This window comes from Pogonomyrmex barbatus, unplaced genomic scaffold (assembly GCF_055798465.1).
Source record: "Pogonomyrmex barbatus isolate J1 unplaced genomic scaffold, ASM5579846v1 scaffold7, whole genome shotgun sequence".
In the NCBI taxonomy this organism is placed as follows: domain Eukaryota; kingdom Metazoa; phylum Arthropoda; class Insecta; order Hymenoptera; family Formicidae; genus Pogonomyrmex; species Pogonomyrmex barbatus.
In genome coordinates, this window is record NW_028297171.1 from 5,417,429 (window position 1) to 5,445,155 (window position 27,727).

A 27,727-nucleotide genomic window follows, 5' to 3' on the forward strand; every position below is an offset into this window, starting at 1 on the left:
GTGTGTGTCCGTGCTAATATGCGATTAAAAATTGATGTTCATATGATATCTTTGGAATATTATATTAATTTATAATGTTATTATAAATTATTATTATATTCACGGAATTTAATTTAACATTTTATTTAATATTTTTTATATCGTGGAGATATTTTATATCGTGGAGATATTTTAATGATATCTCTACTCCACATAATATTCTTATATTATTTTAATTCGCGGAATATTATTTAACATTTATTAATATCATAGGGATATTTTTGTGAGGATGTTTTTTTTCGTTCTTTATTTCTTTCATTGTTTATATACGATGATTCTTCTTTCTATTTTAAGTTTCTTCTCCTCGACCATGATTATATTAAAAACTTTTAAAATATTGTTTTTCATTCAGTTTTGGAACACTCGTTGACACATGCGCAATAAACAAACGCTAGCAGACGCTATTTAAATCTCAAAACTATGTGTGTGTGTGTGTGTGTGTGTGTGTGTGTGTATATATATATATATATATTATATATATATATATATACACATTTTATTATACATAATATAATAAACTATGTATATATATATATATTTAATCGTAATTTATTATTATATAGTAATTTATTATTTAATAATTAAATGTTAAGCACAGCTTTAATTATTAACTAATAATAAAAAAACAAATAATTTATAAGGGCCCCAAGGAGCACTCTTTGGACAGCATTGAGAAACGTCTGTCGAATCACGTGGTCGAGGTCGTGTCTCACGCATGCTCACCAGCGTACGCGACCTACAAGGATTTATCGCACTCTTCCTTCCTCCGCCCTCCACGTGCCGCCATGAGCAGCGATCATGTAATTTTTCCCTAGGAGAGCGGAATCGTGACAAGTAAAAAAGTTTCACGTGAACTCGAGAAGCTTCGCGTGTGTTTTAATCGATACATAATCGCTTTTACGAGTTCACGCGCATAATCGGCACGGGAGTGAAGAGTGATTTCTGCTCGAAGTTACATCGGTTACATGATCGGTGCCCACGGCACACACTAAACAGTGTTGTGAATGTCGCATATCCCCTCGCGCCCCGCTCTCCTCTCCCGCACTCACGCGCGCGTAGGACGATACGATTTTGATACCATGTCGCGAGACTGCTGACGCGTACGTCTGCCTAATTCCCGTTGGCGATCTCGCCATCCGGGACTCAAGAGAACTTCACGATGTCCCTACCGGAGATTCTGCAGGAGAACTCGCCGGACGAGTGTCCGGTCATGTCGACTTTAGCGAGGTATTTTCGTACGGACAACAAGCGCGGCATTGCTACCTGCCTCGCCCAGCTCAAAAACGACTCGAAGCGCTGCAAGGAGTTTGTTAAACGACCCGGTGGTCTCGATATCCTCATCCAGCTTTTGCGCTATGAGAACCATGCGGTGATCAACATGAGCCTGAGCATACTCGCGGACGTTTGCATGGCCGTCGACGCCAGGGAGAAGGTACGTTCTTCTTTCACTCTTTCAGATTTATACATCAACCTTTGTTCTTTACATTTATACAGCGTTATACACTTTTGCAATTGAAATGAAGTAAGTATATGACTTGAGTATCGGAGACGAAAAGTTCGAGAAATTTTTGGCTGGGGAGACCTACGCACTTATAATCTATTCACAGAGCTGACGCTGTGTGTGTCAGGAACGTAATTAGACTATGTTTCTGAGGCGCAGAAATATTGTGAATTTTGTGACTTTGATGACATTTTGGTAATAAAAAAAATTTCTGAAAATTGATAGAAACGAATGTCACATAATTGATATAATTAATATAGTTTTGAATTATAAAAAAAGTTAGTTATAAAAAAAAATAAACAAAAAATACACATCTATGAAGCTATGTGTATTCACTTCTAATATAAATTAATTTTAATCTCGATTTAATTTATTTTTTATTTTTTTCTAATTTTGAGAAATAAAATTAAGATAAAATTAATAGAATGATAATGAGAAACAATGCTATTTTAATTAATAGTAACATAAATATTTGTTATCATCACCACATGTTTTTTATTGATTATAATATATCAATGTTTGAATTTTAAAATTAAATAAAATTTATACACATATTTTTGCTTCCATTTTTATATATTAGGTAAAATATCTTAAAAGCATTGATTATTCTTTAACAATATTTCATCAAGAATCACCAATAAATTGATCATTGATCAAAAAAGAATGTCCTGATTTCAGAACAATCTATACATCATTATATCCTATAATGACAATCTGTATATCATTATATCAAAATAAACATCTATTTTATTCTTTCTTTTCAATATAAATAAATAAAATGGAACATTTCAGGTAAAAAGAAGCAAGATAGGATTCAATGTAGTTCTTATAATAAAAAACCTTGATTTGGATGAGAAGTTGCACTGTCGCGCTTGCAGACTCATTAGTAACTTGTGCAAATGTAGCTGGCATGCCAAAGAATTGTGCAATGCTGGAGTATTGGAAGCACTTACGGTACTCCTAATGTCAAAAATTGATAGACAAACTTATTGCATGGCTATCAGAGCTATAAGGTATGATATTCTTTCTGATAAATGAGTGTAATGTTTTTTTGTTCAACTGTATTTATTCTATGACAATAATTTCTGCATATTTTCGTACACATATATTTTGTCACAATTATGTATATTTATTCTGATTATATTCTAATTGCAGGAATATCTGGACTGTTTACGAAAAAATTCGAGAGACAATGGTGGAATTGAAAATTATTGAGCTAGTTACTCAATTATTTGTCATGGCTGAAAAGAAATCCATCGTAGACATCAAATATGCTGAGCTTGTGGATGCATGCTTGAAAGCCATGTGTGCATTTCTTGTCACTCTAGATCCGCGATGCGGCAAGCAGATGCATGTTAATAAGAATATGTGGGGTTATAAATGTCTTATGCGTTGCTGCAGCGCAGGCAACAATAAGATAGCCGTCAAATGTCTTTATACTCTCTGTCACATAGCAGAGTGTCGATTGAGTCTGGGCATTTCCGGCACGGTCGAGCAACTTATTGAGCTGATAAACACGGCGGACAATAGCTCTAATCTTCTATGCAAGGAGATATTGATTTGTTTGTGTTTGTTTTGTCAAGAATCAGTAAATCGGGATAGAATCAGGCAGAACGCTGGATTACAAGTAATTGTGGCATTACTAAATAAGCCTGAGTACGAATGCCATCATCCTGCATTGCTGGAAGCGCTTTCACAATTTATCCACGATGAAATCGGTCTTGATATTTTATCGAGACATGGCATATTAGAGATTTTAGTAGCAAAATTGGCATATGTGGTTGCTGTAGCTAAAAGCAATGAGAGGAGTAGCATGTCAAGAAAACGTTCTAGCAATTCTCCGGCCGAGAATTATAACAAACCTTTCAAATACCTTTGTTTGAGAAGGTAAAACAGATATATAACACATAATATATATAGAATATTCAGAATATGTGACAGAATATGTAACAGAATTTGATGTTGATTTGATGATATATTTATTAATTTTCATTTATTATTTTCTGTCGAGATTAACTCCATTTATTTACTTTGAAACTTGCAGATATAGTATGGATTATTATCGCGATGATTGGAGTCCAAAGAGCGCTACAAGTGCCTCCTCGTCACCACCTAGCACACCGCCTTTGCCACCTTACTCCGATTCCAATGCAGAAACGGATGATCTCGAAGATGACTACAGTCCGGTTTACAATGATACGGAATGCGATAATGACGAAGGTATATCATCTTTTTTATTAATATTGAAATAATTTTTTTATTTTGTAATATATGATCTTAAGATGATTGTAAGATCAATATATCAAGATTTAAATATAAATTAACTCTTCTATTCTGTTGCTGTGTGTAGATGAAGAAAACATTTCTCTGAAGAGCTACAAATCATTAACAACTATCGAAGCTGATTCCGATTCTTCTTCTTCAAACTCTGAAATTTCTTCAGGAATGAATAGTTATGAATATTATACATTATTATTGCTGAATAGATTGAGTCTTTGCCCTAAACCCATCGACAAACTAGCTGAACCAACAACCATCAAATCTTTAACGGATTACATAAAATATGCGGAGAAGCAAAACGTCCTAAAATATAGGGACATTGCAGTTAAAATATTAAAGAGAATCATGGGGTAAGATTTCTTAAATTATGAACTTTAATTAACATCTTAAATTATGAACTTGTTTGCACGATTGTTCATTGGTTATTTTACAGATATCTTTTACTTTACCACTTTACCACGTTTATGTTTCTCTTCCAATTTATAGGAACGCGGCGTATTTCATGCTACTACTAAAACAAGGATTAGTGTTTGAAGTGCAAACTTTGCCGGAAGTGGAAGACTATACACATCATTTACGCACGGTGGCAGAAACTGGCGGTGCCACAGGACAATTATCGTTTATATTGCTACGCGGCGAGGAAGAGCACAAATTGCTGACTGCGGTATCGATACCGCTTCTCATTAAAACGCAACATACTCTCAAATGTTTGCTGAAGAAGAACGGTGGGTTACAATTGATATTTGATCTTCTAACAGATTCGTCGCACAAATTACACGAGCGGGCTATCTGGTCGATCTGTCAGTTGGCGAAGACTTTAGAAATTAATCCGGACGATTGCTCGATCACTGAAACGGCCATAAACAGTAGTGAGTTGTGCGATTATTCGAGATTACCTTTCGATGAGACAAATCATATGGAGCCATTTGTGTCATCAATGGTGACATTTGAGTTGGATGACGGCACAACTGTTAAGACTTGCAGACGAATGTTATGTCAATACTCGCCGGTCTTTTCTGCTATGCTGGAAGGTAACTTCAGTGAATCGAGCAAGAAACAAATACGATTGAGAGATACATCGCGTAATGGCCTGAAGACATTGATACTGGCGACAACCGGCGCCGCGTTCGAAAATCGAAGCATCGAATCGTTATTGGATGCTGTACTACTGGCTGATAAATTCCTCATGCCGGATACTCTAACGAAGACATTGACCGAGAATTCTTTACTCAAGCTCAATTACGAGAATTTCTATCGAGCCTGGCGCTGGGCCAGGAATCATTCTTGTCACGAATTGAAATCTTATTGTGTTAAAAGCTTCTTGACTGCAAAGATGTCGTGGAATGAAACGATAAGGACGTTTCGCGATTTCTATAATACTAATGTTTTCGACGAGTTCCTACACGAGATTAGGGACATAATCACGGGCGTGCTGTGCCAATGTTAGAGATATTAGACAGTTTTTAAATTCATATCAATGTGCAATTATAACAAGATGATTTTTTAATTTAGAATATTTATATCTAGAAGATTTACATCTTCGAATAATGAGCTCTAAAATAAGAATGAAGTAACTTGATTTTTTTTTATTATTAATATGTATTTATTCTGCAGAGACATGGGCAGATTCTTTGTATAAGTTTGGTGCATTTTTAATTGTGGTAAAAAAAGATAATCTTTTTAATGAAGATGGTTATCTTTTTCAGAAAAATCATGTATATATGCATATATTTATAATTATTATTATATATATATATATATCGTTATATATAATATATTAATTCTGTACATATTTAAAAATGTTTCAAGCATATCTTGCATTTGTACATAATATAAAAATACTTATAAAATTATCTTCCATGTAACGTTTCTCTTATTTAAAAATATAAAAAATTCTGTTTATGAAATATTTCGAAAATCATACATTTGTATGTTGTAAAAAAAGTCGTAAAAATATTCTCTGTGCATTCTAGATGCGTTGCATATATAAGATTTTTCATATAAATAATAGTATAGATCGATATTATTATGTTGTCTCTATAAAAAAGTATATACTTTCTTTTAATAAAATTTCCAGAAATTTCTCGTTTTTTAAATAGTAAGATATGTGCTCTTTGATTCTAATGAATTAAAGCCAATTATTTCATTATAAATATATGAAAATATTAGACTTAATTATAACAGATCACCAAAACTTTTATATGAAGAATTAAGAAACGGTAAATGCAGCAAAAAATAAAATATCTCGACAACGACACATTTCCGGAAATTTCGCCAAAGGGAAAAGTTTTTTGAAAAATATTATAGTATCGATTTATACAAAAATATTATAGTATCGATTTATACCGTATTTATATGGAACATCCTATATAAATACATTCAACAAATATAACAATAATGTTGAATTTATGCATGCATTCAACAAATATTCAACAATAATGTTGAATTTAATTTTGTGCGTCATTAATAAAATCCATTAAATCCGTTATAAATCATTATCAACTGTCGTCAATCATCATTTACCATGTGGGTCATGTTCCTCTATCTATCAACTTCAACTTGACAGGTTGTGATGGCATGGAGATTAAGTGTAAAATCATTTCTATGTTATTCTGATTTTCACATTTAATCTTGAAATTTTTAATGAGCTGCAAAGAAATGAAGTATAGCTGTAAATGCTAATTGGAATTAATTGTACGATTGCTGACTCACCTCTGCCAACGCAAGAGACATCTGCGTTTCAGCAAGCCTACGACCAATGCAACTCCTCACGCCTATCGCGAACGGTAGACTAGCATGTGGATTTATCACACCTTGATACTGACCTTTCTTTAATCTGGTCCACCTTTCCGGCCAAAATTTGTTTGGATTCGGAAAATTGTTCTCGTCCCGGCCGCTCGAATAAAGTGACAGAAGAATTAAATTCTATAAAAAAAAAAGAAATTACCTTTTCTAAATTATTTTTTAAGTTATCTTATCTAACCAATTGCTTGTCAAAGCAGGTTTTTGTTAATTTTACGCGATGATTTTTTACCCCTTTCGGCACTAAGTAACCGCCAATTATGACATCCATTGGCAAATATCTTGTAAGAAATGGTGCGATGGGGTATAACCGTAGAGTTTCTCTCCACGTATTCCTCAATAGCTGATGTTGCAGAATTTCCTTCGGTAACAAATTTTTGACATCGTGGAACAATTGGTCCTGTAGCTCGGGATAATTACTAAGCAGTAGCAATGCCCATTGCATGGTAACTGATGTCTAAACAAGTAATCATAAAATCAAAATTTTATGAAATATTCATTATTTTAATTATCAATTGAATCTAAAATATTAACTTCAATGAATACAAATTTAAAATGATTCAACTGTTAAAGTCTAACGTTGTATGCAAATGTCAAATCATCGATTTCAAATTAAGAATAGGCAGAAGGAAATATTCCTTTTCTTAATAGAAAATCTTATCATATATAAAAAAATTTCTTTTAAAATTGGGAAATGCGTATCATTTATATCTCTTAAATTTAAATAAATTATATATATATATATAATTTATTTAAATTTAATTATATATATATATATATATTATATATATATAATTATATATAATTATATATATATATATATATATATATATATATATATACATATATATTGATATATATTGATGAATTAACGTACTGTATCGCCGGCGGCTATGATGAAATCGGCGACAACTCTGATGATATTTTCGTCGCAAATACCATCATTCATAAGCATTTGCAAGAGTCCATCACTGTTCATCTGAATCATTTCTGGCACCAGATTGCGCACCTTGTCTAGAATTACATCGACAGTCTTGACGAACTTGGTCCATACCGGCAATTTGAGTCTCATCGCCAACTTGGCTGGCATCATTGAAAGAGTTGCAGAATACATAAAAATCTGATGTAGCATCAATGCTACGGATTCTATGTCGGACCGCATTTGCTGCTCGCAATCGCGCCATCGCGAACCCATTAGAGTCGCTAGCATCACTGCAACAGAGATACATCGATCAATATAACGATCGATCAAAAATTGTTTATTGTTTACGCAACAATATATTTAACAAATTAATAAAAGGTGATTTAATATTAATTATAAAAATTGTCATATTATGTGATTAGTTTCAAGATTTACCTTCGATAGACCATTGATACAGTTGATGTTGCAACTCTGGTATTGTACAGCCGGTTCGGCTATAATTTTTCCACTTCTTTACTAGATTTTCGGCAGCTTCCTGACAAGGTGCGCACATATATTTCTCTGGGTTAGATCCCAACATTGCCTTATTGAGAATTTTTCGGAAATGTAACCATTCGTCTCCGTCCCTGTCTCCGAAAAATGCAACATTATCGAGTTATTTTACATCAAAATACTCAGAAAAAGAGAACTAAGGCAAAATGTTTAATTATTTAAAGACGTTTATTCTACAAGAGCATTTTATAAAGCTAACTTTTTAAATATATTGTTTTGTAATATAATTTTATCGCTAATATCCATATTGATTTTTATTAACGGATTAAAATATTGTTGTTTAAAATATTGTTGAGGAAACATTGTACGTACATAAAGAGCAATCCTCGATGCTGCTTCCGGATTTCGTTGTATAACTTCCAAGCTTCTGGCAAGAAGTGCTGCGGCATAGGACCTTCAAGTTGCAGGAATATTTTCCGGTATTCATCGGGCGAATTAACAAAGACGGCTCGCAATGGTCCGATATAGTCCCTAAAGACTGGTCCAAGTTCTCGGTGTCTCTTGTCTACGTATTCGTGCAACTTCTGCGCGCCTCCTTCCATTATCAGGGACAGCATCGTGCCGAAGAAAGGAATTCCCTGCGGTTCGGGTGGTTCCTTCGTCGCCAAAGTACTGAAATTCCGTACGAATGTTCGCGACAACGCAGAGTTCCTTACCAGGTCATAGCCGGGGAAGCTCCAGGAAGGGAGAACACCATTTTCATTTGGTATTACAAGCCGCGGGTCGCATCCTAGTACTTCACAGTTGGTGAACGAAATGTTGAAGTCGCCGTGGAGGTTCATCGACCTCGCGATTCGTCGTAACGCTCTTCTCATCGTATGCGTCTCTCCGGCGACACCGGGTATATAAGCTTGAGAGACGAGTGTGCAGCTTCGCTGTCAACGAGAAATCAGATCGTGATCGTATCGAATCTGATACGCGTACCGATTCAGCGCTTTGCGATTCAGCAATTTTTTTTACAAGTCGACGAAATCATTACAGGACGAAGGTAATGTATGCAAACGAGAATAAGCAAATTTTATAAAAGAGAAGCAAACGGAAAGAAAACATTGGTTTAATGATACCGCGACATGTATTCAATGTAATGTCATAAAAATATATATATAAATACACACACACACACACACACACACACGCGCGCGCGCGCGCGCGCGCGCGCATGTATGTATGTATATATAACATTACTCTTCGGTTCGAAAATATAATGTAACGATTGAATTCTTTGTTTCGAAATTCTTTGTTAAGCAAAATCCTGTATATCTTAGTATCCAGATATCGCGCCGATATTTCTTCCCCTTTTACATTATCCTATCATAACTCGTACTGGAAGGCGCGGCATCATCAGGAGATAAAAAACGCAGTTAAGAAAACAGGATGGTAGAAGTGGTAGAAATGGTATCGTGTTTGCGTGTGTTCGATGAGATTAATTAAAGCATATCATTTCTCGAAATGTTTTACGGAATATTTCAATATTTTTCTTATCTGATAAATAATTTACCGTGAAATATCTAATTTCGTTGAGGCATAGTTTATTTTATATTTTTTATTTAATTCGATTATAAAAAGAAAAGATATTTGTCACGAGAAAAACAAATAAGAAGCGAAAGAGTCATAATTTTCATTTTAATATTATTTTTTTTTAATAAATAAAAATATATGTTATGATAATGATATCAAAAATTAAATTTGGACATTACAGTATCTTTGTTAAATTTTACTATCGTAACAAATTGTATGAGTATGAAACTATATAATCTGTACTACTTTTTACATACAGTACATAAAATGTAAACAATTTTTAACAGATAGAGACGTTAATGTACTCTCTCTTTCTTGTGTGATTGCGTCCCATTCTACCAAAATCTCGAAAGCATACCATTAACGATAACGCACTATCCTTTGGTCCAGTGTTTCTCAAATATATTTGCAATGTACATGATTAATGATATGAGAAAGATTTTAATTTAGCGATTTTAACTTTAAATTTTTAATTAATTTTTGTATACAATATATCGTTATTCATCCGATTTAATCGACCTCTCTTTTATTGCGATAATTCACACAACTCGATTTACACATCGATTTATTCAATTAAATTTAATTAAATAGGCAAAGCTAAATTTACTTCGTCGATGACAAAAGGAAAAACAAAACTGCTCGAACCGGTTAGTACTGCAAAAAGATCATGATCTAAACAATCGTTAGTAACTTAATAATGTTTACGCACCAACATTTGTTTTCTGGTTCTAATTAAATCTTCCTCTTATCGTTATATTTTGTCAGGTGATCAGCAATGCCATTTCATCGTGGAGACTGTATTTGAAAACTGAGACTCGTGCGGCTTCTCCAGGCTGGTTGTTTTGTTATACTCAGTGTCCTGAGGCTTGAATTCCGTGGTCGTGTGCGTGCCGGTCTAGCAAACTGTGCTCGATTCTCCGGGGTCAAATTGTTGAACCCACCCGGCGAGCATCCCGATCCTCACTGCCGCGCATGCGGCCTCCTGGTTGTCGGTCACCGACGAATCAGTCGGAAGCAAAGCCGACCGGAAGCGGAGCGGAACGTAGTCAAGCCGATCGCGATGACCTTCTGCCTTCCATGCGATTGGATTCGCGACGGGTTTGCAACAGGAGATCGGATACCGTTATCTGGAATTGCGCTGCCGTTCTATCCCTTTCGCCTCAAATTAGAAGCGCAATCGTATCTGCATTCAGGATTTCTACATCAAGATAAATAATCATCGTTAATACGCTAGACACGTTCGGATTAATTTCGGATAATATTTACAATCAGGTGACTTTCTTACGGAGACTCCTTGTCAAGCTGCTTAAGTCTCCTTACATCTCTTAAAAGTAATCGGACGATGTCTCGAAGGTGTCTCATCTTCGATGCGCAAGGGAAAAAAAAATAAAAAAAGTCCTTCTCTCTTTGAGAAATTTTAAATCGCTCAGCTAGGCGCCTATAAATAAAACGCAGACATCTGAATGTCAAAATAGCTGAGACGGTTCGTCGAGAGCAGAGAGGGAGACACGTCGATTACATCTCGAGATATGCTAAGTTTATTCAAAGTGAATCGGCTGAAATTTTATGTTGTGTCTCTTCTGCGTTCCTGGTCCCAAAGATCTCCCGAGATTTCGGATACGTCTGATATATATCTGTAAACAAGACACGCTCTCTCCTTTCCTCTTCTTCCATTTTGTCTCTACAAAAACAACGATGAGAGATGAAAGTTGTGACACGTTTTAGTTCGATAAGCATCAAATTGTTCGTTTCGAGCGACTCTAATATTCTTTTTGCCAGAAGATTCAAATTCAAAATTTTACCTTGCGTCGTCTTGATGCGTCGCACTGGTTTAAATGCCATTTTTTTTCCATTTTCTTTCTTATTTTTACTTCCTCGAATAATGTAAAGTCTAGTAAACATAAAACAAAATAGCAAATAGAAAAGAAGACAAAATAATGGCAAGAGAAAATCACGAAATAAAAAGTGGACGCGCGGTCGGTGTCAAAATTTGTTTTTTCGTATGAAAATAACTACTCTTGCGATCGCTATTTCGACTATTAAATACAATTAATATTATCAATATTACGTATGATAAAAATAAAAGATTCAACGTCAATTTCATGCGGGCTCGAACTCAGCGCATCCATTCATTCCTCCACATTTAATATAAGATCGCAAGAGGAAAATTCTCTCGGGGAAAAAGAGATTTTCTTCTTAATTTTTATCCCAAAAATCCAGAACTTCCCTTGGTCCTTCAACATTCCCCTAATCCTCTACAGGATTTTGCAGAACGAAATCACGGCTTTTCTCTCCAGTCGTTCTCCAATCCGTTCTCCATCGGAAGCGCGCCGAGTGGCGCGGACATATCGATATCTCGCTCGAGGTAATATCGATAACGTTCTGGTGAACGCAAGGCGGCGCTTGTTCTTCCTCGGCAAAGGTTCAATAATCCAAAATAATCCACGCGCGCGTCGATCAATTCAGCGCGCGGCGTGTCGCGCATCCCCGTCATCGCGCGCATTGACGTTATCGGCGTTATCAGCCGGTCGATTATCGATCAATCTATCCATCGGGCGCATTGGTCGTTCTTGTGGCCTCGGCTCTCGCTTCCTCGCGCGAGATATTCGGCATTTCGCCGTTCCGAGGTGGCCGAGGAACAACGTGTCTGCCTGCCTACCTGCTCTTGTCTGCTCTGCGGCGGAGCTGCACCGTGCTGCACTTCCATCCTATTTGCACCTTCGACTACCTTCGACTACCTTCGATCCTTCTGCTCCTCCTCCTCCTCCTCTTCATTCTTTTTTTCTCCAACGCACGTTCGCCGCGTGTCCTGGAGTGCAGAAAGTGTGCGAGCGAATTGTAAAGTGCCGCCGCGAGAAAGAAAGACAGAAAGAGAAAGAAAGAGAAATCGGACGATCCCACCTGCGATTATTCCTGTGTCCTGCGATCCTGACTGAGTCGTCTCTTCCTGAGACCGAATTTCTCTTCCTCCGCGATGGACATCGACGCCGAGACCTGTCTCAAGGATTGGAATGATCTAGCGCAGGATTACAAGGAACTCGAGGTGAGATATATACGTCACGGGATGTGCGGCGACGAGCGAGCCGGATTTCGTCTCGCTGCGAGGAGGTTAGATCTTCCCGCATTACACGTCCGTAATCAGCGGATTCGAACTTGGAGCGGCGTGTAAAAAAAAAAAAAAGAAATCATCATTTCGGCGATTTCGCGAACGTCACGTGACGCTCGCATGACCTTGGCGATAAATCGATCACGCGCGAGCAATCTGACGTATATTTTTTCAGTATTAATTACCGCTCTGATTGACGCATTTAATTACATTTTAATAACAGCGAATCATGCTGCAGAATTTTAATAACCGCGATAAATACAGCTCACACATGCATGACTGCGCATTTTGCCAATTATTGTGACGATTATTTCGGTAACTCATGCAACATAAGCAGAAATAATAAAATAAACATTAGAGCAACAGAACTGTTAATGTATAAAATAGAATATATTTGTGTGTAAATTACATGAAATGTAAGGATAAATCGATATTCATGTTATTTTATAAATCTTAAGTATCTTATAAATATATATCTTATAAATATATAGCAATATAAAGAAGTAATATAATAGGAATAATAAAAAACTATTGATTGTTGTTAAGATTGTTGTTAGCTATGACTCACAAATCACTTACCTGTATGATTAAAGGTCATCATTCATTAACTGATGAAGAGCTTGATAGTATACTGGTTATGTTCTAAAAATATTTTATTTGCTTACAGGCACTAAATAGAGAATATCTTATAAAATTAGAAGAGATTGGTGAACTTCAAGGAAAATGTGTCAAAGGTATTTCTCATCAAAAATATCGGATGGGTATAATATCCACATCATTGAAACAGTAAGTTCATATAATATCAGTTTGCATTTCTTTTAGAATAATTGATAATTTTTAAAAAGGTTGTTTCAGTATATTATTTAAAATAAATCAATTGATATTTTTATTGGAAAATAAAGTATTGGGAAATCTATAATTTGGGAATATTTATAATTATTTAAATTATATGTTATAATCTATATGATTTTTGTTTCCAGACTGAACACAAAAGAGGCCCGAGAAGAATTGGAAAAATCTATGACAAGGAGAGAACAGCAGCTTAGGGAGATTGAACAAACGTTACCTAAGTCAAATGGCATTTACTTACAAATTATTCTAGGCAGTGTCAATGTTTCCATATTAAACAAAAGCGATAAGTACGTTCTGATAGAAATAAAATCTGATAACTGATTTCTTGGAGAGATTTCATGATTATTTCAATTGTGTGCTTCCAGATTCAAATACAAAGATGAATATGAAAAATTCAAATTAGTGCTGTCAGTAATCGGATTTGTTCTGTCCGTATTAAATTTATTTACCAATATAAGGTAAGATCATTTATTATTTTAAAGCAACTATTATGTAAAACATATATATTTATTATAATTTTTATTGTACTTATGTTCCAGAACTTTAGAACTTAGTTTTATGTTTCTTCTTGTTTGGTACTACTGCACGTTAACGATAAGAGAAAGTATACTCAAGGTGAATGGTTCAAGAATTAAAGGATGGTGGAGATTTCATCACTTCCTCTCAACAGTGGTATCCGCTGTACTATTAGTCTGGCCAAACACAGGACCATGGTATCAGTTTCGTAACCAGTTCATGTGGTTCAACGTGTATATCAGTAAGTGTTGCATAATTTGTAATAAAATGTTAAATATTTCATAGATAAATTTCTTAAACCTACATATAAAATTTATCATTTATAATACTTAACATTCAGCATAACATTCTTAATTGCACATAGCAATTATATCTTTGACTAAATAATACCTTCATTTTTTCAGGTGTAGTCCAGTATTTGCAATTTCGATATCAACGTGGAGTTTTGTACCGATTAAAAGCATTGGGCGAGAGAGATAATATGGACATCACTATTGAGGGATTTCATTCGTGGATGTGGCGCGGTCTTTCATTTTTACTACCATTCCTCTTCGCTGGTTATTTATTTCAGCTTTATAATGCGTATACACTATACGAATTGTCATATCATCCGGAAGCGACATGGCATGTGTCAGTACTCAGTGCCATGTTTCTCGTATTATTTCTGGGTAATATCACCACCACTATCATGGTAATCCCACAGAAACTTGTCAAGGAACGTGTCAAGGATCATTTGTTTGCATCTAAGCCCGATCGCAGAAAGGAGGGAAACATATGCAATAAGGATAATACAAATGAAAAGAGTGAGTGAAGGAAGAACTCGAGTACTTCTGTCTAATAAAAGATTCGACTCAATTAATATAAATTGGGAAGAATCATAAAGAAGACAAGATGACTGTAAAATGGTATTGGTGCTGGATCTAAAATATAACAAACAATAATTTGCTTGTTACATTGAGCAAAGATTAATTAATAATACACATAACACATGACGCGAGTGACTGACTACAAGTGAAGAAGTTTCTGCGTATTTTTATTTACTTTACTCTTGGATAAAGTCCAATGTCAAGTGTTTTCGAGAATATTTTTGGCCTGAACTTGTCTGATTTCAACAGACAAGATTACGCGACAAATTTGACTAATTACTTGTTTTAAGGAAAAAAATATAAAATGTTATTTTCTTTATAAAATTTAAAGATAAATTTGCTATATGTAAATAGATTCAAATAAATTTGTTTATTTGAAATTAATTATATATTATAATGTTTTAGTATTTTATTTTTTTAAAAAGATGTTTGTTATTTTAAGTCCCTGATTACTTGATAATTATTAAATGTATCAATAATTTTAAGCAAAGAAAAATCGATACTAAAGTGATCAACGAATCGTCAGAATTTATTTTGTTTCATTTTTAAGCATTTTGCATATCTTTAATGAATTAATAACATCTACTTGATATTATGGTTTGATTACGACGTAATATGACGCGCAAACATTGACGCAAACAAATTGCGTTCGATAAACGGTCAGCTAATCTATTCACGAAGAATTTATATATGTAGTATGTATGTATGTATGTATGTATGTATGTATGTATGTATGTATGTATGTATGTATGTATGTATGTATGTATGTATGTATGTATGTATGTATGTATGTATGTATGTATGTATGTATGTATGTATGTATGTATGTATGTATGTATGTATGTATGTATGTATGTATGTATGTATGTATGTATGTATATGTATGTATGTATGTATGTACATGTGTGTGTGTGTGTGTGTGTGTGTGTGTGTGTGTGTGTGTGTGTGTGTGTAGTGTGTGTGTGTGTGTGTGTGTGTGTGTGTGTGTGTGTGTGTGTGTGTGTGATACATATATAAATTTATATATGTAGACATATACATATAATGTGTATGTACAGGCTGGTTCTTAAACTTATTATTAGTAAAATTATGCTCATGTTTTACGAAATACTCTGTGCACACATCATACATGTGTAAATTACGTAGGCATTCTACATGCAACATCTCTAGTTATACAAGTACACATGTGAAGTATCGCCTTTATTTCTTATGAGGTATTGTGCAAGATGCACCGAATATATGTAGAATTATTATATACTTTGCTCCAAATGTATTTATTGAAATGTATTTACTCATGTGTAAATAAAAACATACCAAGTCGCCTAATCCTACAATTTATAGTTGAAAATTGCTTACGCAACGAGCTGTTAATTCGACTTTTCTTTAACTGACTTGAAGTTTCTCTTTCTTTTCACACTTCATTCTGTCTATATCACATGCAAGCGCGAAAATGGATGCCTCGCGTCGAACTCCGCAAATGTACATTTTACTGTATGCGCAATTTGTAACGTAAAACAGTGTAAGACATATGATATATCATGATCTGTATGTAGTACAATTTCTGTACGCATTGTTAGATCAATCGTCTATTGATATTTTATTACAGCTAATAACATGTATTTTTAGACGAATTAAGTAAAAAGATCGAGTAGTTCATAGCAATAAGAGTTGATTTAAAAAGTTTTTTCATTTTCTTTTCTTTCTTCTTTCTTCTTTTCTTTCTTTACTTTCTTTTTCTTTAATATAATTTTAAGTATGATTTCGACTTTATGTGAAAAAGAAAATATATATATATATATATAAAGTGCCATTTCTATCACTTATTGAAAATGTTCGATCAGTGAATCAATAAATGATTAATTGTTAGATTCACCGAGTTGAAAGTACAGATAGTTGTTGATCTATATGCTTGGTGTATGTACTGAGCATATGCACATGCAATAACACAAACTAATTAGAAGAAGAGTCGACGACGATAGCTACGTCACTGTCTGAAAAAGCAATAGTTTAGTCTTTACAATCTATGACGCCTAGGCAAGCTCAATCAGTCCATCGACGTTCTCCATGAGCGTGTACATCGTGTGAACCTTGCACATCCTATTACTTTTTTACTGTTTTGTACATTCAGGTGAACAAGTGCGCATTTAGAAACTGAGATGCCGGTAAGGATCAATTGGCCCATGCTCGCAGCGACGGTTTGTCCCAATGTTGGCGGCTGGATCGGCGGCTATATCACCAAGAAGAATATGAGTTGGTATGAGGTGAGAATTATATGCAAGCGAGTCACTATCTCATTTGTCGCAATACATGCTGATACGCAATAACGAAAACGCTATTTGAAAAATAAAATGTTATTAAGCCGCTTTTTTCCATTAAACCTTAGAATCTAAATATAAACTTGCAAAAACGTTTATAGGCGAAGGTCATCTGACATCGTACGAATCGATATGTGAGTAATTCGCGATATAATATGTTAGGTAATTTACTCCATTTTACTTCAGTATGAAAAATCAGGGCTGTCTTGTATATTTTTATAGAACTATTATTGTAATATTTATAATTATATTTGCAATTATATTTCTTTATAATCTGGTATTTATAATTATAGTCATTTACAATTACAACTTTGTCATCGCATATAATAATTTTATATATATATATATATATATATAATCCATTATTACTTATAAATGGTCATTAACTACACATATTATTTATCTAATTTTTTATAATGTATATCTATCATAATAGCTTAGAATTGCGTATATTTATTTTTATAATTACAATTGTTTATAACGTGTGCGATACGAGAACAAATTCTAGAAAAAATACTTATCTGAAGATTGTATTCACATTTATAGCAAATAAATCACAATAAATCACGAATCTCCAATTATCTATCAATCTTTACTTTCTTTAAAAATTTATAGTCTTCATACAGTTTTCATTAAAAAATACATTTAATATTATTTTTTCTTGCGGATAACATCTTTTTATTTCGACATTTTTTATATAAATCTATATGTACAAAATATTTCAAAAAAAGGATTACAAGCTTTTGAAATTTATTCATTTATGTTCATTTATAAATGAAAAAAGATTTTAATATGTATTTTAATATGTAGCTGTATTTTACAATTTATACTGAAATTTAACATTTATTATGAAGATAAAAAGAATGATAGAAATTCAGTCAAATCGTATATCAATCCGTCTTATTGGCAATTTAATTGCAATTTGAAGTTTATTTAACAGATTAATAACTACTTAATGTGAATGTAAGTGAAGATCAAGCGAGTATGAACATTAATCGTTGATGAATATCCAAACAACGATTCAAATAGAGATTCGTGAATCATTAAAAAGCTTAATAATGATATATGATTACATATCTGTAATTAATTATGCTTATGTAACTGGTGATTGAGAACTATATGATTATTTTTGTTCGTGAGTAATCGCTTTAGAGGATACATAAGAAAAAGATAGGTTGTTTTCAAATATTCAAGAGAAAATCAGCGATCTTTCGAACTCTTTTGCCGTTTCTCTCGGATATTTATATCGCAAAGTAAGTACTGATACGTTATCTCGGGATAATTTTATTTCGTTTACACAAAATCTGTTTTCGTGAGAGGGGAGTAGACTTAATTAAAGAGCGGCGAAGCAGCACTATCTATATCTATGTCAATCGCGAAAATGCTCAAGTGTTTACAATAAATTACACCTTATCGCTAATGATATAACATGTAATATATCGCTTTTGTACGTATAGATGTATCCGTCGCGCTTAATCCGTCACATTCTCGTTCTAGTCACTGAAAAAATCGAAATGTATCCCGCCGAATTGGGTATTTGCACCCGTATGGACCACTCTGTACTGTACAATGGGCTACTCGTCGTACCTCGTATGGCGGGACGGGGGTGGCTTTGAGGGAGCGGCTCTACCGTTAAGCGTCTATGGTCTCAATCTCGCCCTCAACTGGTCGTGGACGCCGCTATTCTTCGGGGCTCAGAACATAAAATGGGTATTATATCTAATTATATGACGCACGCACGCATATACTACGCTAAATCTCTGGAATCGTTCAAGTTATGTAATGTTATTATCATAGATATTGCTACGTTACTTATATTAAAAGATATCTATATTCACGGTAGATATTTTCGATATTTACATAATTAAGAACAATCTTAATTGTTCGCGAATATGTAAGTAAAAATAAAATAAAAAAAAAATAAAAAAAAAAAAAAAAAAAACAAAAATCTTTTTTTTCAAATAATTATAAAAAAATATTTGTATTCTTTCAAATTGTCTTAAAATCATATTTCTAAAAGTAAACATTATATATCATACATTAACAGAGTTTTATATATTTTTATATAATACATTTTTATATCTCCACTTAAAAAATTAAATATCTTTTTAATCAATAATTAAAGATAAGAGCCAACATTACTTTCTCATGCATAAATTTGCAGAAAATTTTTTATTTTAAGTAATTATAATTAATAAATGCACAAACATTATATTTAAATTGTTGAGCCAAAATGTTTATGCGTTTATTAATTGTAATTGCTTAAAATAAAAATATTCTTGTACACTGGAAATTAATACTAGCTCTCATTGGCTTATATTTTTATTAATTTAAATTTCAAAGTTTTAATTATTTTGTTTTTAATTAAGATGATCTAAAAAAAACAAGTTTCTATAATATGTAAGTTGATCCCTCGAACGATTCCATAGTTGTATCTTACAATGATTTTGAAACCAAAGCGAGTTTAGGGATTGCTTTAAACATGATTAAACTCAACTTTCAGTAAACTCATGTTTGACTGAAAATTGAAAATTTTAACTTTATTAATAAACATGATGAAAAATAAATTTTATATAATTATTTTCAAATTCCTAAGACACGATCCTAAAAAAAAATTAAGCATATATATGTTTCAGAGATTTTTTTATATACATAACTTCTTATATCACTTGCATTAATTAAAAACAGAATTTAAACGATCCCATTTCAAATTTCGCTTTGGTTAAAAATATTATTAAAACTACTGTTTTACATTCGTACACAGGCTCTCTACGAAATTGCGGCGTTGTGGGTCAGCACGGCGGCAGTTGGAGTCGTGTTCTACCACGTCAATCCCGCCGCTGGCTATCTCATCATTCCCTACGTCGTGTGGAACTCTTTCGCCGCGGCATTTAACTACATCATTTATCGGGATAACAAACAGCTTCCTGCTGTTGAGAAGGCTGACAATAAAAAGAAATAAGGATATTTACATAGCAAAACAGAGAGAAAGAGAAATAGGAAATACAGAAATATGCTGTGGATATATGTTTAGAAAGCCAGCTTTTGGTGTCAAGATTTTTCACAAGACTATTAATAGGCTTAATAAATACTTTGAGTCAATGATTTGAGTATGTGATGGATAATAAAAAATTGAGTATTATACGCACGATTCTGTTAAAAGAAAAATTTTAAGTAATAAATGAGGAAACAATCGTTGTAAAGTACTTCTACCACAGAATTTAGTTTTCTTATACAGAAAAATCCGTTATAATTCATCTACACCATTATCTTTCAAATTATTCGTTATTCGAAAAAATGTATCAAGCTTACTCTGAAGATATATAGCTGCTTTCAAAAAAATTATGCAATTACCAATACGCAAATACATATTTTTTTTAAACAGCTACATGTTTTTTCTATATCGGTTTATCTCGTTATTCTGTGCATAAAATAAAAAATATTATAAAAAAATAGTTTATATTTTATATTTTGTTATATTATTTAAAATATAACAAAATAAAGAATAAATCATTTCGTAAATTACTAATTTTTTTTTAATTATTATTGTACTTTGATATTTTTATATAGAATACTTTGATATTTTTATATAGAATAATTAGAGGAATTATATTTAACAAAAAAAATCTGATACTGTTTAAAAAAAGAGATCTTAAAATGAAACACTATCATCTAGAAAAAAGAAGTGTCTCCTTCGAAACAAAACAAGTTTTATTTAAACTATTTTTTTGAATAACGAATAGTTTAGGAAATAATTGTGAGATTTATTATAATAGTATATTAAACGGAATATTTTTTGTAATGAAATCTTTTTCGTCTTTTATGTATAAAGTTATTTGAAAAAGGTAACGTGTATAAATATTTGTGTAAATATTCGAAGCCAGTGAAAGACTTGATATTCTTGCATTGACACGCATAAGCTTAGCTGTTATTTTTTTAGTCTTAAAAAGAGATGAAAATAATTAAGTGTCCATCATTCACTACTGTACTTTGTACTTTTTGTACAATCATCGTTATTGTTATTGACTACCGTGTCGTCAAGTCCGACGAGATGTGCCTTTGCATCGAACGCACAACGCCGTTATAGTATACACATGTTTATCGATCGATATACGAAATAAAAATTAATTAATCGATCATTTGTACGTACATTATACAGTGTAATATCTTAATTTTATTAAGCTTTAATAAAATCATATAAAGTAATTTGAGAGAGAATGGATGGGGACAGATGGTAATCATTGGGAGACTTTCATTTTCTTCAGTCTACCCTATTCCGCGTGGAGCTATGGAGCCTTGTTTTGAATTAATTAGCCTCGGTAAAATGTCAGCCATGAATTGTAAAATTCCCGCCTTCAGAGCGATCTCGATATCAATCTCGTCTTTTGTACAGAATAGGACAGAATATATTACACAAGAGCGATATCGAGTACGATGATATGGGCGGCTGCTCAGGCGGGACTTCTTCTAGACGGCTGTTGCCGCCGCATTCAGCTGCCATGTTTCACAAGCGCTACGTAGGTTCGGTGGCGTAAATGTAGCCTTGTTGTTGTAACACGTACAACCGCTTCTCTACTGCCTCTTTATCTGAAATCAGTAACAAAACGTATCATCGTGAACGACAGACTAAGGTAAAAATTTTTGATAAAATTTTATTATATATATTTTATTTTATTTTACTTTTAATTATAAATAAACAAAATAAAATATTCAACATCTATTGTTCGATACACATTGCATAAATATTGTGATAAATAAAACTGACAAATGAATATAAAACTAATATGCAAAAAAATTGTATCAAAATAAACTAAATGAGAAGTTACATAAGAGAAAGTTATTATAAGAAATATAGTCAAAATAATATTTTTATTATTATCAAAGATATTCCAGAATTTCTCAGAATTTCTCAGAATCTCTCTTATTTTAAAAAGGAAAAAGAATCATTCGTGGTTTGATAACGAGAAAATAATACGTACATTTAATAAGCAGAGCTCGATCCTGGCTATGACTGACATGCTGCGCTAACGAGTGCAATAATATTTGCGCTGTATGATATCGTTGGAAACATTCACCGCCTTTCCCGAATAGCTCGTCCAATGCTGCTGATTGACACTGTAAAATATTAAATGCTCCATATATTATGAATTTCAATATTATATTTGTTTTTTAATTGTCAGAAATAAAACAAACATTATTTAGAATATAAAGAAATTAGAGATGATAAATATAAGTAAAAAGATATGAGTTTATTTCAGTACCATGTGTATCGCATGATTATATAATATCTTGTCCGCTGTAGCCCCTGTTTGACGAAGAAGTCCCACGCTGTTCAGTTGCTTGCATTCCGTTAAGCACGACTTGAATTTCTCGTTCATGGTACTGACAACTGTACAACAATATTACAAAGAGAGCAATTTAATTTAAATATAATTTATATGTTAGCTTCAAATTTATTTAAATAAACGATATATATATATATATATATAAAATAATATCTATTTTATAAATGTATATTTGTTTATCATGTTAAAAGATTTAGTCTCAACAAAAATTGTTTTTAAAATTCAAAATTGTAAATTTGTATATGTAAATGTAGACGTATTGTTCAATATCTAATATATAAAAATAAAGGCATAATAGTGGCGAGATTTTAGCTGCAAAGATCCGTTTAAAAAGTAAAAATTTATCAAATTTATATCAATATTACAACAATAGGAATTATCTACCTTCTTTCACTGTAGCTGTTGGTTGCAACCTTCCAGCTTTGAGTTCCTGAGTGGCCAGATTCAGGCCAGAGCTGAGCCACTGCAGGGCTCGGACCAGAAGGATGACTTGTTCAGCACGTTTCCTGGTAGCTGCGTTGCCAGCCTGTTCAATGCTGCCGAGAGGCGCCGGTTGCTCGATATTGCCTAGCGGACCAGCCCTAGATCTAGCAACCTCGCACACACATTCACACAATGCCACAACAAAGTTCAACTTGGCTAGAATTTCATTGTGCTCCCGTTCCATCAGCGTTTCTTCTGGTAACTCTGGCGCAATAAATGTTAACGGACGGTCATCGATTGTCGTCGGTGGTATGTCCGGAAAGAGACTTTGGAAACTACCAGCTTCTACAGAAGAGATAGAGGATAGAAAACAGAAATGATTATTTATTAGACAATTTGTAGAGAAAATAAACATGTTTTACTTGACATTCTTGCGAAAAACGAAATGTTGACTAAAACAATTTTGAAATTATCAGATTAAACTGTAATGCTAATTGCTGAAATATTATATTCCATAAATCGGAATACGTCTCTCCACCTATTTAGCAAAAACAGTCAAAAAATTACCAGATATTTCGGGAAGAGTGACGGCTCTGGTGCCGAAAGGTATAACGGGCGAATGCCTGAGAGTGTTGTTGTTGTCCTGAAAAGCTCGTGAAGTAGGTGAACCGAGTACCGCCAGCGGACCCGTGAGCAGCGGCGAAGAAGCGCTATTATTTCCCGTGGAACGACGCAAAGGTGAAGTTCCACTCGGTGTATGCGAGTGTCTTGCTACAGGACTGACCTGCCATGTGTTAGGTGGTGGCGGAGTCTCGCTCAACCTAATTGTTAACAAATTAACTTTATGCCATTGTTCAATTTTATAATTTTATTTTCGCACAGAATGTTCCGAAACGTTCATTTTTAACTTTTAACGAACTAAAAATTTGAGTGTACAGTTCCTAGCAAATTATTGATTGTTACAATGTCTGATTCTATTAAAAATATATTAAGAGTATAACTAAATAAAAAATTAATCAGGAAAAAAGACCTTTTAAGTCAAATCTATCATAACATTATTTTGATTAATAGAAATTCTTTCCTGCCTCGATATTTTTAAATTTGTTCTTATTTGGAAAAAGTTCAATATGCAATAAGTCATTATTAGATTATTTGAAAACTCGCAAAAAGAGTGAAAGAAGGAATTGTCTTTGACAATTCATGCTCATTTGAGAACACACTCGTACCTTCTGCCAGGAGGAGTGCCGATAACAAATTGCACACTAGGCGGGCTGAGGGAACCAATATCCGGTGGATGACTTCTATGGGAATCTACACTACGTTTCATGCTAATCGGTTGAGAGCGGGGTACAACACTGCTGCCACCAGAACGGGCGGCATTCGTCAAAGGAGATTGCGGTGGTTGCTGAGCCGTTGTATTTCGTTGACACGGGACAGGAATCGGCTCGGAGATTGGCAAATAGCATGGTCGAGGCGGACTAATAGCTTCTCTGCTCGTTTGCCTGGTATATCTAGTGAATAGTTATAGAAAAATAATAATGATACCAAAATAATTGTAATTCCTTTAATATTAGAAAGTTTGCAATTTAATTATATTAGTATCTGATAAAATATCACATACTCGCCCAATTTCGATAAGCAGGGTCGAGGTGGACTGACAGCTTCCCTACTCACTTGCTTGGTATACCTAGGAAGTGATTATAATTATATTAATAAAATATTTTAAATCTAAATAATAAAATATATAAAGTTATAAACATATTAAAAATTGAAAACACATTTCAATTAATTTTTGTTTATTATTTTCAATTCTTTTTATATATTTTTTTTATACTTTGTTTCGAATTTAATATACACTTACTTGACCGGTGGATTATTGTCAGTATCGCTGCTGATATCGCTTGGGACAAGAACGAAGTCATCTTCAGGACTAGAACAAGGAGTCTCCGTTGTCTCGGGTTCTGATCTGTTGACAATTGGCGTTCCCTCCTCGATCGGAATGACCATTGTTCCCGGCGACGCCGGCAGTTCGGTGGGCACAGGACTTGGGCTTGGACTCTCTCGGATACCCGTGAGGAATGGGTGACCGAAAAATTGATCAAAATCCATGCGATCGGTTGCTTCGCGCCTCAACAGACCCATCAAAAGATTCGTCAGCTCAGGCGATGTTCCAGGTGGTATACTAAAAAAAATGAACATCTTTTTTGTATACTATTTTATTATAATTTTTTTCTTTTTACAATAAAATGTTAAGTATTTGGAAAAAACTAAATCAAAAAATTAAAGAAAGGAAAATTATAAAAAAATAATAATACAATAAAAATCTGTAAAAATATGAAAAAGCTGATTTATAAAGAAATAGTTTATAATTCAGATCTCTTCCATTCAAGAGAAATATAAATTATGTACAAAAATGGGTAAGATAAATTCTTATTATTCTTATTAAAGATTTTTATGTACCTAGGGACAAGATTGACAGTGTTCTCGTAAATCGACTTGAGTGCGTGAGGATTATTTGCAGGATGTGGTGCCTTTCCAGTGAGACATTGATATAATATAGTTCCAATAGACCATAGATCTGCCTTAGCATCATACTGAAGAGACATAATAACTTCAGGCGCCATATACATTGGCGATCCACACAAAGTTGCAGCCATCACGCCTTCTTGTAAGAACCTAGCAAAACCAAAATCCGCTGAAACAAAAAGAAATGCATTAATATTAAATGTTAATAGAAAAATCAATTCTGAAAAAGATTAAAATTTAATAACATTAACACTCTTACCTATCTTCAATGTTATTTCATGTGGTTGTGGACAGGCTTTACCACAATTGTGATTCAATAGAATATTCTGTGGTTTAAGATCTCTATGAACTATCCCTTTGGCATGCAATACTTTCATTGCACGGACCAACTGTTTGAGAAATAGTCTGATGGTATCCTCGGAAAGAGTACCTTTTGCTATTAGAAAAACAAATTAGAAAATACATTAGAAAATACAAATTATGTATGTACTAAAGCTATTCATCTTATGACACATGAAAATTTCAGTAACAGTTATTTTAATTAAATTATTGCAATTCTTTATTTGTATATTCACCGTTTAAATAATCTCCCAAATCTCCACCATTACAATATTCCATAACTAGGAAGACATTATGATTAGACTCCTGCATCAAAAAGATATTAATAATATTAAAAATTTAATATTATAAATATATTATTATTATATTAATATTATAAATATTATTATTATATTATTATTATTATTATTATTATAATGTAGATATATGCAGTCACCTTACAATCATACAATGCGACAACATTCTCATGATGCAGTTTAGTTAATGCCTACAAGATAAAGCATTATTTACTAAAAATATAAGAAGAATTTCTTAATATATTTATTAATATTTCTTTTTTTTCTCTTCTTTATAAAATTTCTAATATTTGTTACAAATACAAAAGACGTACTTTTAAAATTTTGATCTCCTTCTTCAGCAAGTCTTGTGACTTGGCCAAAGTCTTCTTTGTGATACTCTTAATAGCTACTACCAAATTTGGTTTCTGCAAGATAAAAAGCAAATAAGTATATTATTGTTTATTATTATTATTATTATTATTATTATTATTATTATTAATACAATTATATTAATATAGAGTATTATATCTTAAAATAAAATAAAATAATTTAAAAAGCAAATTCAAATAAAAAAATATTGAAATAATTTTAAGTTAAAAATCCATTCATTTAATAAATGTATCATTCTACAAGAGACAAACCAATGTTACACAAAGAAGTCTCAAACAAGTACAGTCACAATAATTTTCACAATAATTTTTGATACATTAAAACACCAAAAATTCATACAAAAATCTCAGAAAATTATAAAAGATAGTGTCATCCTGTTAGTTCAAAATAAAAATTTTATTAAAAAAAGTTCTTTGATTTTAGAGTATTATATTATGCTGTTTATCTTGATAAAGTTTTATAGATTTTATAGATTTATAAGATCTTCCTAGAACAATGGATTTTTCTTCACAAAAGAAAATATATATCTAATATATATCAAGAGACACAATGTGTATATGGTACATATCATATATATATATATACACACCCACACACAATATACATTATATATATATATATGTATAATTTGTGTATATATATATATATATATATATATATATATAAATTTCAGATAATTTTTAGTTTTGTCCAATCAATTCCCCCGTCCAGGAGAAACCAGAGGCAGAAAGGCAGAAGACAGGAATTAGAAAATACTCACTTTGCGATGTCTGCCCCTGAAGACCACGGCGAAGGCGCCCGTACCGATTAGGTCCTTCGGATTATACTCGTAGTCACCGAGGATCTCCATTTCTCTCGTTTCGACGGGCGATCTCTACCGACGTGATGAAGTCCGCGATTCACCTATACGAGGATGCATTGCCCGTCGCGATTGGGACTCGATATGTCGTCCTCGTCGTCTGCTATGAAATGACACGATGTGACGACGCAATCCCGAGGGGGATCTACATCCCATCCGTCATTATTCGGGAGATCGTTTCAGATCGTGGCGTCGAATTACCGCCCGCGACTATAGAAACAACGGAACACAGTGGGACGTGTTGGGATGTACAGTGGGCGGCGGGGTAGACGGGAGCACATATGTATGAGAAACACAG

The 27,727-nt window shown here is 33.2% G+C and overlaps 5 protein-coding genes across 10 annotated transcripts; 3 read left to right on the forward strand and 2 right to left on the reverse strand.

The window, feature by feature from the left end:
- The first annotated feature begins 778 nt into the window (after positions 1-778).
- Rnb (BTB/POZ domain-containing protein Rnb) lies at positions 779-6,313 on the forward strand. The gene is made up of 6 exons (XM_089082981.1): positions 779-1,471; positions 2,333-2,553; positions 2,696-3,427; positions 3,585-3,760; positions 3,891-4,170; positions 4,307-6,313. The coding sequence occupies exons 1-6, from the start codon at positions 1,199-1,201 to the stop codon at positions 5,265-5,267; spliced, it is 2,643 nt and encodes an 880-aa protein (XP_088939107.1). The 5' UTR covers positions 779-1,198; the 3' UTR covers positions 5,268-6,313.
- sad (Cytochrome P450 family protein sad) lies at positions 5,385-12,389 on the reverse strand. Of its 5 annotated transcripts, none has more exons than XM_089082992.1 (10): positions 12,274-12,389; positions 11,417-11,505; positions 10,900-11,295; positions 10,324-10,812; positions 8,409-8,971; positions 7,980-8,170; positions 7,500-7,834; positions 6,855-7,079; positions 6,646-6,745; positions 5,385-6,468 (listed from the first exon to the last, which is right to left on the reverse strand). In XM_089082992.1, the coding sequence occupies exons 4-10, from the start codon at positions 10,327-10,329 to the stop codon at positions 6,461-6,463; spliced, it is 1,428 nt and encodes a 475-aa protein (XP_088939118.1). In that variant the 5' UTR covers positions 10,330-10,812; positions 10,900-11,295; positions 11,417-11,505; positions 12,274-12,389; the 3' UTR covers positions 5,385-6,460. The 5 variants fall into 5 exon arrangements, with proteins under 5 accessions (XP_088939118.1, XP_088939117.1, XP_088939115.1 ...); XM_089082991.1 differs by having other exon boundaries at positions 6,533-6,745; XM_089082989.1 differs by having other exon boundaries at positions 5,385-6,489; positions 6,533-6,745.
- A 126-nt stretch (positions 12,390-12,515) lies between these two features.
- On the forward strand, positions 12,516-15,338 carry LOC105432179 (transmembrane protein 120 homolog). 2 transcript variants are annotated; one of them, XM_011646859.3, is made up of 6 exons: positions 12,516-12,657; positions 13,388-13,506; positions 13,701-13,859; positions 13,938-14,030; positions 14,112-14,329; positions 14,493-15,338. In XM_011646859.3, the coding sequence occupies exons 1-6, from the start codon at positions 12,589-12,591 to the stop codon at positions 14,897-14,899; spliced, it is 1,065 nt and encodes a 354-aa protein (XP_011645161.2). In that variant the 5' UTR covers positions 12,516-12,588; the 3' UTR covers positions 14,900-15,338. The 2 variants fall into 2 exon arrangements, with proteins under 2 accessions (XP_011645161.2, XP_088939121.1); XM_089082995.1 differs by lacking the exon at positions 12,516-12,657 and adding an exon at positions 12,933-13,136.
- A 1,630-nt stretch (positions 15,339-16,968) lies between these two features.
- On the forward strand, positions 16,969-21,475 carry Tspo (Translocator protein). The gene is made up of 3 exons (XM_011646860.3): positions 16,969-17,215; positions 18,767-18,979; positions 20,034-21,475. Exons 1-3 carry the CDS (start codon positions 17,111-17,113, stop codon positions 20,229-20,231), a joined length of 516 nt encoding a protein of 171 aa, XP_011645162.2. The 5' UTR covers positions 16,969-17,110; the 3' UTR covers positions 20,232-21,475.
- Atg1 (serine/threonine-protein kinase unc-51-like protein Atg1) lies at positions 18,538-27,720 on the reverse strand. Its single transcript, XM_011646861.3, has 14 exons — positions 27,331-27,720; positions 26,513-26,605; positions 26,339-26,389; positions 26,139-26,208; positions 25,823-25,999; positions 25,498-25,732; positions 24,899-25,219; positions 24,659-24,724; positions 24,264-24,548; positions 23,605-23,858; positions 22,999-23,382; positions 22,531-22,658; positions 22,249-22,384; positions 18,538-21,856 (listed from the first exon to the last, which is right to left on the reverse strand). The coding sequence occupies exons 1-14, from the start codon at positions 27,418-27,420 to the stop codon at positions 21,783-21,785; spliced, it is 2,364 nt and encodes a 787-aa protein (XP_011645163.2). The 5' UTR covers positions 27,421-27,720; the 3' UTR covers positions 18,538-21,782.
- Positions 27,721-27,727: the final 7 nt, after the last annotated feature.